Source organism: Struthio camelus, chromosome 4 (genome assembly GCF_040807025.1).
Source record: "Struthio camelus isolate bStrCam1 chromosome 4, bStrCam1.hap1, whole genome shotgun sequence".
In the NCBI taxonomy this organism is placed as follows: Eukaryota; Metazoa; Chordata; class Aves; order Struthioniformes; family Struthionidae; genus Struthio; species Struthio camelus.
This window is the reverse complement of record NC_090945.1, coordinates 80568054-80578326: the sequence shown is the minus strand read 5'-3', so window position 1 is coordinate 80578326 and position 10273 is coordinate 80568054. Positions and strand designations below refer to the sequence as shown.

The window sequence follows — 10273 nt, the reverse complement described above, 5'->3', positions numbered from 1 at the left end:
GTTGCTGCGGCCGCCCCTCCGCGGCAGTGGTATCGCCCGGCCCGGCCCCGCCCCGCCCCGCCGCCGGCAGCCGCGTGGTGCAGCCCGTGGCGCAGCAGCCCTCGCTGAAGCGTTGGCCGGCGAGGCCTCGCTCGTTCGCCATGAGGCCGCCGAAGGTGGTGCCGTGGCGGCGGCTGGTGAGGGTCTCCTTCGGGATGTACACTGCCGACGAGATCAGGTGAGGCTCCGGGACAGGCGGTGGCTTGCCCGTTTCCCCGTGTAGCTCAGGGTTGTGGAGGGACTACGACTCCCGGCATGCCGCGCGCGCGCCTGCCGGCTGGCCTCGGCAGAGCTGTCAGCCCGCGGCATGCTGGGACGTGTAGTCCAGCTGCCGGGCTCGGTGTGGGGCCCTCAGCCCAGCCGGGCCTGGCAGGGGTAGCTGGGGGGTCTTGAGGGTGGGGAAGGGCCTGTGGGGCCGGGGAAGCCCCTGAGAGGGGGCCCTTGGATGGGGGCGATGAGGAAGAAGGGATCTGTGAGGTGGGGGTACTGTTCTCCCACCAGCCTAAGGAATTGCAGGTGTTGGTGAGGGCTTTTTCTCCAGCAGGTCGTGTGTCCTGGAGATCCAGAGTGCTGTCGCTGTTTGCGTAGTGTCGGTATGGTTGTGCTCAAGGATGTGCAGCTGTAGCTGTCTCGGTGTTCTCGCCGTCTTTACCCGCTCCCGCCTGCTCGAGCCGACATGCAGACAAAACGACTTGCCTTCTTAACGTACTGGCTAAAGGCCTGAAAGAAATATTTAGTGTGATATGAGTGATTGAATGAGTAAAGTTAATGATGCAGAAATTCCAGCTGATTTCATGAAGTGCCCTGAAAAATATGTCTTCCTGTTTTAAAAAAAAAAAAAAATAAAACATAAATGCTCATTGTAATATTCAAGTGTGACTTGCTACTGTTTTTTTTTTTTTTCCTTCAATTGCAGGAAACTCAGTGTAAAAACCATAACAAATCCTCAGTATTTGGATAGTGTGGGGAATCCAGCCGTTAATGGACTATATGACTTGGCTTTGGGACCTCCAGACTCCAAAGAAGTGTGTACTACTTGCATGCAGAACTTCAGCAACTGCCCTGGCCATTTTGGCCACATAGAACTACCTCTGACAGTCTATAACCCTCTGTTTTTTGATGTAAGTAGATGCGTTTTTTGCTTTGCTAACGAAACGGGTGATGGTGCTCAAGCTATGCTACAGCGTCTTTGAAATTGCTAAAGATATAGAGATCTGTCTTTTCTCTTAGTTTAAGTGTAGCTCCACTGTAATACCTGTAAGCGAATGTAACAGAAAAAGCTTATTGTGCCATGAAATTTCAATAAAAATAGACCCCTCCGATTTTTCTTTCAAAACATATACTTTGCTGTAACTATCACTTCATTCACCATTAACAAATGAGGAGGGGGAAAACTTTGATCTGAACTATATGACCAACTTGCAGTGTTTCATGATTTGATTAAACGGATGACAGTAAAAACTATTGGTTCCTTTAAACTACTCCTGTGAGCTTACCTGAGCAACTACAGCACAAGCCTTTATTCTAGGATCTCTAAGTCCTTCCTGGACATTCAGGGCTTGTTTAAGCTTGGAATATCTGTGTTTATGTATTCTCTTCAGGCTCTTGTTCCAGAATAACTATTCAGTACACTGGATCAATATGGGTGAGAGCCAAGACCCAGCAATATGCTGAGTGACACGCAGATATGCTCAGTAAATAGAAGAACGCAGTGTTGTAAGTTTGACAGCAGTAGAGCATTGAAAAATGCTAAACTAGGTAGAGAAAATCCAACAGTTTTCATTTAAAAAAAAAAAAAAAAAGAAAAGGCTGGTAAGAAGTTTTCTAGCACATGGAAATAAGACAGACATATATGCTTTTTGTAGTTTTACAGTCATCGTACTTGCATGGGATGCTACAGACGTGATGTAAAGCAGAGCTGGTGTACGTCCTTCAGGACAGGTTTTATAAGCCAGTTTTGAAAGCTACAGATGACACGTTAAACTGCACAGCATTTCTCAAGTGCTTCATGCAGGTGTTTTTCCAAGGTTCACCTCTTAAATATAAGAGGATTCCTGACACTAAGGATTTGCCTTATTTTAGTCTTCTGAAAGTGAGATGTATAGCCTAACTAGTACTTTCTAGCTCTTTCTAGAATCTGAGAAGTAGGGCTATTTCCAGAGCCCAATTCATCCAGCCTGTAACAGGCCCCTGAGCTGTCCTCTCGAGGTGACTGTCTCTCTGTTTACAGTAGTAGGGTCCTGCCTAGGCTACTAATTTCGGCTAAGTACCTCACTTTGAGATGATAGTATATGTGTCCAGACAGTTTCAAGTCACTGGTCTGGAGATTTGGACATCACCTAGTCATTTATGGAAGAAGCTAGTAGAAAGCCCTATTCACAGCGCTGTGTAAGAGTAGACTTTGTCCCAGAGTGACCGTAGGTGTGTCATGCTTTGCTGCTTCTCCCCATAACTGATAGGTAGACAGTCTGCAGATAGTTTGTTGGCAGATTATGCTTTGTATGTGAGCTTCATTTTTATTTTTAGCCCAATTCCTTATGATTAAATTTAATGATTAGTCTAACTTCTGGATTATAATAACATTTTCCTTAAGTTTAAACAAATTTATCTACTTGCTTACTGTGCCAACCAATAAACTTACCACAATTACTTTTTTTTCTCCTTCCCTTTCCAGAAATTATACCTTCTGATTCGAGGTTCTTGTTTAAATTGTCACATGCTCACGTGTACTAGAGCTGTGGTTCACTTGCTGCTAAGTCAGCTGAAGGTTCTGGAGAGAGGGTTGCTTCATGCAGTCCATGATCTTGAAGTTATCCTGAACAGGGCAAGTACTCTGTCTTTCTCCGTTCCTTTTTGAGTTGATGGCTCTGTAGTGTTAGAGCTATCCCTATTTCTTTTATTCTTTTTGTATTCTTTTTTAGTTTGTAGAGCAAAATGCAGATGCAACAGGTCTAGAAATAGAAGAAGAGTTAAATCATCATGTTCATGAAATATTACAGAATCATCAACTGGGAGATCAGTGTTCAAATGTAAGTAGAATCGGTGCTCTTCCTAGGAACTTGGATTTTATGTCCTTTTAAAATAGTAATGTGTAGAAAAAAATCTGTATTTGTCTGTGTGGACTCCAGAGCCCTGAATCTTGTTCTATTAAAGAAGGACTTCACAGGTCAAATGTCTAAAGTTAAGCTTGAAAAGATTTTCTTTTCTGGGCCATAAGACGTTAGAGTAACTATTAGGTTTCAGAAATTACGCTTTGCTTTCTGTTAAGAAAAGTGCTTTGATATTGCAAATGCAATCTAAAATAGTCTCATGTTGCTCTCGGTAAGCTGTCTGCCAGTGATGATGACTTTGTACAGTATATCAGCTGGTGTGAACTGCAGAACAGTTTTTTGAGAACTCATGCATCCAGCAGGTTTACAGAGTTACGTACTTTAACGTTTTAAAGAATTAAGTGGTTATAATTGAATTCTTATTTCTATTTAAACGCAACTTAATGTACATTGCTAGTTAAAGGAAAATACTAGAAAATAAGATATTTAAAGGTCTGACATCTTAAAGCAGATTTTCTTATAAGTCAAGTTTAATTTCTCAGTTACTTGTTTCAGAACTAACCTGAAGCACTTTAGAAACAGTACATCGATGACCAGTCAAAAGTGAAGATTGACTTTAATCAATATTCTGGCCTCTTAAATCATCATTAGAGAGAAGCTCTAATATGTGGTACTAACTTGAGGAATAAAGACGACTTATGGAATTAATTGAAAAAGACGGGGGTTGAGTGTTGGGAGATAAGGAATCCTTAGGTTTCCAGCAAACCTCGGGGGAGGACGGAAGAGCAGTAGAGGATCAGTGCTTAAATGAGTGCATTAATTCTAGTAATCGGCATGTTGATCGTTAATTATTTTTTTTTATTTCCGTTATTTTGAAGTCTGTGTTTCTTTGTCAGGTAAAAAATGTATGTGAATGTAAGAATAAGCTGATAGCACAGTTCTGGAAAGCACATATGACTTCAAAGAAGTGCCCAAACTGCAAGTAAGTTTAACTACGTGATGAAGTAAACAGATGGTGTGAAATTAATTACAGTGAACTTTGCAAGCCTTTGTACTGACTTTTCTCCACCTTCCCTTCTTTCCTTTAAGATCTAGGAGATCACTAGTGCGAAAAGAGCATAACAGCAAGCTGACAGTAACCTATCCTTCCACAGTATATCAGAAGTCAGGAGAAGAAGGCATCCTAGAAGAGCCAGCGGGTAAAATATTTGTCTTCTCAGCTACGTTTGCACTTTTTTCCCTATACTTAAGGTGCATGGACTCCTGTCAGTGATTGTACTCTTGCAACTCTCATATAAACATTAGACAAAAGGCTAGGCCCATCCGTTGGGAGAGTATTCAATCCCATAGAATTCTTCTATTCTATTCTGCAAGCCTTCTGTGCTTTTGTAGCTCTGAGCGTCTCTGTGTATGGCAGCCAAAGAAGTACAAAAGCGCAATACCGTAGCTATAATGTGGTTTTGGAATACTGCATTTTTTGGGGTAGCAGACTCTCTTCTAGATTTTCAGACTATGGAGGCTACACAAAAATGAACTAGCAGGAAGATGGCCAACCTCACTTGAAGAGCAAAATAATTAGTCCTACCTCTGACAGCAGAATTTCCTCTTAAAGAGGAAAAGATGGGAAAGAAAGTTGGCAACACTTTCTAGACCTAATTAACGTAGTGTTGGAGTCTCTTGAAACTTTTTTTCCCCCCTCTTGTTGTGTTTTTAATCCTTTACGTGACGAGGTAGAATTTAAATGGATTTGTTTATTAGTTAATTCTTAGAAAAGATTTAGAAATGGAGTTTATTGTGTTTGCTAGTCGGTGGTTTACGTACTAGATTAAATCTTTGAGTTGCTCCTGGAAGAGCACAATGTCAGCGATGCGTTTTCAAGTGGAAAAGCCAGGTCTCTGCTTTAGCATTGTATTGTAACAAAGGCAAGGATGACTGGATATCCCAGTATAAACTACTTCTGAGTGATGACTAGGACTTCACTCTGTGAAACTGTAGGTTACAACTTTAACCCTTTTTTGAGCCCCTTTAGGACTGTCCCAATTCTGCAGGGATGTTTTGTTATGCTAGCGATCAAACTAGTTGCTTCCGAGGGTAAGATGAGTTGTCAGATTTAGAATACCTTGCCTTAACCACACAGAAAGCTTCAAAAAGGGGCATTTTGTTCTCAGAGTTGCTGTGAACGTTCACGTCTGAAGTACAGACAAGTATCTTCCTCCTGCCAATATTCAAAGACCGAGGCTGTAACAGCACTTGATTACTTCCATTGCAGTGAAGTCTTATATCTTCTGAAATGGGATGAGCCAGAGCGTAACGTAATTTCTGCGTAGTCTATGCTACGTTTGTTCATTTTATGTGGTATCTTGGGGGAAGTACTTCTAACCTTGGCTTTGACGCTTCCATGTTTGAGATGGAAAGGTTTCTTATGTGAAGGAACGGGGAACTGAAGTTTCGGCGTGAAGAATCTGAATCTTTGGACCTTAGCAAAAAGAAAGATAGGAAACTTTATCTGAGATCATTGGTTTTTTTGAGTATTGTTTTTTCTGGAATTGATGTACTCTGTGCAGCTTCCCAGGGCATGAAGGGCTCACCTGCAACAGAGGTGGAAATAGATACCTAAAGGTTCTGGCTCGTTTTTTGGAAGAGAAAAGCTCTCTTCCCCTCTTCAGTAGCAAAACTGTATTGTGTTTTATTTCCTCTCGAAAACATAGCTAGCCCAATCTCTTAGCTTAAGAGACAGAGGGATTGCTGCCTCTCGCTGTTGTCTCAGGCAATTGGGTATTTCATGATCTTGCTGGTAATACTTGACGATTCTACTTCTGTCTTCCCCAGCTGCCAGTTGACTCTTGATCTCTGTTTCAGTCAGTGGATGTTATGATTGGAAGAAGGGTCCGGTTTCACTATTAATCAAATAAAGCATACACTTAAGATGTTAGAAGCTGAGTTCTGTTTCAGTCCTTTATCAAATTGTCATGTATATTTTGGCTTATTTTTTTCATACTGTGGAGGTTCTCCTTTTAGTTAATATCCTATCCCCAAAGCAGACACCTTAATGGTATTTTAATGTAGATGTCAACCAGCGTACTTGGTATGCATTTTCTTCTCTTTGCTAGAAGCACTTATTTTAAGCAAAAAAACCCTTTTAAAATAACATTTTGTTAATTAATTATTTTTTTCATTTTTCAGCTATTGATGAAACCCAATTAGGGAAGAGAGGATATCTGACACCAATGACTGCCAAAGAGTATATCCTGTCTCTGTGGAAGAACGAAGGTAACTCTTGTTAGAGCAATGCTATCTCATTTTCTTTGTGTCATTCAGCGGACAGAGTCTGCAAACGTTCGTTCTCGTACGGACGTCTTTTCAAATCTTTGCCTTTTGCCTTAAAGGCTCCTAGCTGCAAAATAGATTTTATAACAGGAGCACTGGTAGCTAGTGAATACAGAGAACTGGATTCAGTGAATTAATTTGCCAGTTGGCTCTTCTCAAATTGTGGCTCCCCAAAAAGCTTCTTTGTTATTTACAGAGAATATGATGTTCATATGATGCTGTGCCTGCTGTTCCCAACAGTTACATTGATTAAAGACTGTGAGAATGTATTTTAGTGGTCTTTTATTTTGAGTTCCCTGTACACTGAATGGATCTGCAGCTGTCAGGAAAAATTTAAGGGCGTCATATATCAGACACAGCAGTAGCTGTGAACTGTTTTTTGCTGCTTTACTTTTTTTCTTTTGCTATACTCTATATTTACAGTCGGAATTATTTCTGAAAAAGCATGCGGTTAACCAAAAAGAACAATGGCGATTCTTTCCAAGCTAGATGTTTTTTTTTTTTTTAAATCAAGTCCTATATGTTTTTCTTTTAACCAAGCTCTCTAGTATTTCACCCAGCAAACACCTTTGGCTTGATTCACCGAATGCATCTGTGAGTTTGCATTCCCATAGAAAAGCAGTCCTAATGAGTTTGTCTTTGCTATTGTATCCTTTTAGGTTTCTTTTTGCGTTATCTTTTCCCTGGGATGGATACTGATAAGAGTGCAGGATTCAGTCCAGATATGTTTTTTTTAGATCTTCTCGTGGTTCCACCTTCAAGGTAACTAAATTTCCTGACAAGCTTTGTAGGAATCATGAGTTTTAGCGCATGCTCTTTGCAGAAGTCGGGGATGTAAACTCCTACAGTACAGATACTGATCTGCTAAAGTGTCAGTGAAGTGTTAAAAATCATAGCAGTAATGGCTGATAAATTTCAGTATAACTTCAAAGGAAGTTGACATAGGACTGAAATACTTATTTTGGAGAAAAATTTGTACTAGTATAAAATGCTGTAATAATTTGAAATAATTGTACAGTTACCAGTAAAATTTGTCATTAAGAAATCATTCCTCTTTTATGCTTGTTCCAGTATGACATTTGACATTCTAAGTACGCTCTGTTGGTTCATAGGATTGTTTTTCATGCCGTTGAAGAATTAGAATGTTGGAGGGTCCTGTTGTTTTTTTTGGGGAGAGGAGGGTGACTTTAAGCTTCTAAAATAATTTTGATCTGCTGTAGGTATCGTCCCATAAATCGTCTGGGAGATCGGATGTTCACAAATGGACAAACCGTGAACTTGCAGGCTGTCATGAAAGATGCCCAAATGATACGGAAGCTCTTGGTTTTCATGGCAAAAGAACAATGTCAACCAATAAAAATCACAGAAGATGAAATCCAAACAGTAAGAATTGTTGGCTATGTTATTCTTTCCTTTTTGGATATCTGGGTAAAGTTCAAGTAGGTCCCTCTTGAAACGGGAACAGTTTCTGCCTGGGCTGTTGGGATATATGCCCAGGAGTCGGAGCTGTTCTCCACAGCTTTTTTGCTTGTACTGCTTTCCATTCGTGTGGTGCAAAGGCAAAAACGTTTTATGCAGAGTTTTCTAGTTGTATTTCTTCAGTTCGATTACTGTATCTGAGAACTAATATTGGCTTCTGATATTGGAGAATGAGCTATGTGCAGCAGAAGCAATTGCAGTAATACTTTTTGCAGTGTTTCACTCAAGGAAAAATGGTGGCGGCAGGGGAAAGGCCACTCTCTTCTAAGCTTAGTGGAGCCGATTGTGATGGTCGTTATCATTGGCATTAGTTTCTAGATGGAACCAATTAATTCACAAATAGCATTAACTGGTAACAGCGCTTGGTCACTACTGACCAGTTCAAGTGGGTAATATAGTGGTACATGATAACATATGTCATCACCAATCATGTGAGCTGTGACTCCGTATTGTTTTCTCGTGTCTGTATCGCAAAGACATGCAAGCAAGAAGCTAGAAAAGAATCAAGTTCTGAGTTTAGCCTGTGAATTGAGGTTACAGCCTATAGAGGGAATTGACCGTACCGTAGGGAGCTCTAAATACATTCCTGTTAATTCTCTTAACAAGTGATGGGAGTACTTTTGAAAGCACGATTGAGATGCATGTCGTGAACATTAAACATCCACATAGGCAGTTGTGCAGTTCATCTCTCGCCCTTGAAACCCGCTCATTAAGAACATAAGCGCAAAGGAACCTAAGTAAACTGGTTTCAGTCAGGATATCCTCAGCTTTCGCATGGTAATTCCTATGTTTCTTTGTCCCCTTCCCCCCCCCACCCCCCCCAATCCTGGAATAGTGGTTATACCTTGTTTTGGACTGTCATCCAAGTTCCAAGTATTTTCTTTCCATTGTTACAAAGTCTAATATTTTTCTAATAGCCTTTAGAGGCTGTAATCAGGTGTATCTCCATGGTGCTATGCACATATGGAGGGAACCTTGTGTTTCTGCCAAGCAGGTTCACTCCTATGTGTTCTTCTACAGGGAAGAGACCTCTGTATCTAACTTGAAGGCAAAACTTTGTAGTAAAGGTTAGAAAATTTACAGCCTACAGAGCAGAAATAAATCATAATCATAGTGAATGTCTCTTCTCACATGTGTTCATGATTGTGTCACTGGGGATTCTCCAATCCTGGAGCTTGGTTTCAGCAGAGCTTGATTGCATCCTTAAGTGTAAAATATTTTGTAAACGTTTTAAGTTAGTTATATTAGTTGCTTTGAGTTTAGCCACTAGGTGGAGATGTACTCTTAAAAGGTTTGATGTAACAGACCATTAATGTGTTTTGGAGATGCCTGGGATACAGACTTTTAGAACTATGAAATCAAGTGTTGTAAGTAGTATAGGCTCTTGGAGTTATATTATTTTTATCTAAAAATAGGACTTTCCAGTAGCACAGTGATTCTTAGCACAGAGCCGCTAATTAGCAGCAAGATAATTTGGAAAGAAGACTGTCACTTACCAAGCATTATTAAAATCCCATTGGAATAGGCAACTGTTATCTGTGGAGATCTCTTTATCCAAGTCAGTTTCTAAAGCTTTACAACTGACCAGTCTGAGGGTCTTGGTTATAATGATTGAAAAGTTACGATTGTTATATACATATATGTATGTGGGTTTTTTTTTTTTTTGACTCAGTGTCTTTAGTGAGGTGCAAAACATTGGCCTGTGTTTCTTTTGGTGTTTAATATTAAAATTCCAGCCAAGCGAATGGAGGGTATTTTTCTTTAAGTCTAATTTTCCATTTCCTGTTTCTGTAGGAGGCAGGTGAATCTGACGAACCTCTGGACCGTTCTGTCCTGGCAATGATTCCAGGACAGACCATAGCAGATAAGCTGTACAACGCTTGGATTCGTCTTCAGACCCACGTCAACATTGTGTTTGATAGCGATATGGACAAGCTAATGACAGAAAAGTACCCTGGTATTCGTCAGGTGAGTAGCAGGGAGAACCTTAGACTCCCTGAACTTTGTATATGACAGACAGTTATAAAAAGTAGTATAGATAGAATAAAGAATAAGTGAAATATTTGGGCTTATGTGCAGGCATTTTCATGATGTGCCTCACTAATATCTTGAGAGTCTATCTGATGCTTCATGCTTGTCATGTGTGTTTGGCATTATAATCATTAATTTAACTTTTGTTTTCAAAGCTGTTAGAGAAAAAGGAAGGTCTGTTCCGCAAGCATATGATGGGAAAACGTGTGGATTATGCGGCTCGATCAGTTATTTGCCCCGATATGTACATTGGTACAAATGAGATTGGCATTCCCATGGTAAGAAGAAATAAAGGACTATTTCTGCTCAGTACAACTGGGGACTGAAATAGTTTAGCGTTTTTGGCT

At 40.5% G+C, this 10273-nt stretch overlaps 1 protein-coding gene across 10 annotated transcripts in view; it reads left to right on the top strand.

Annotated features, from left to right (window-relative positions):
* Positions 1-77: 77 nt before the first annotated feature.
* Positions 78-10273, top strand: part of POLR1A (RNA polymerase I subunit A) — a 51078-nt gene continuing 40882 nt past the window's right edge. For 8 of the 10 annotated variants that reach the window (XM_068943689.1, XM_068943687.1, XM_068943688.1 and 5 more), the window contains exons 1-11: positions 85-217; positions 956-1160; positions 2714-2863; positions 2961-3068; positions 3986-4071; positions 4179-4288; positions 6273-6359; positions 7076-7178; positions 7637-7799; positions 9690-9863; positions 10082-10204. In XM_068943689.1, coding sequence (XP_068799790.1) covers positions 141-217; positions 956-1160; positions 2714-2863; positions 2961-3068; positions 3986-4071; positions 4179-4288; positions 6273-6359; positions 7076-7178; positions 7637-7799; positions 9690-9863; positions 10082-10204 — 1386 coding nt within the window. In that variant the 5' untranslated portion in view covers positions 85-140. Of the gene's footprint in view, positions 218-580; positions 633-955; positions 1161-2713; positions 2864-2960; positions 3069-3985; positions 4072-4178; positions 4289-6272; positions 6360-7075; positions 7179-7636; positions 7800-9689; positions 9864-10081; positions 10205-10273 lie in introns of all 10 variants that reach the window. The other 2 variants (XM_068943691.1, XM_068943690.1) reach the window with 2 other exon arrangements.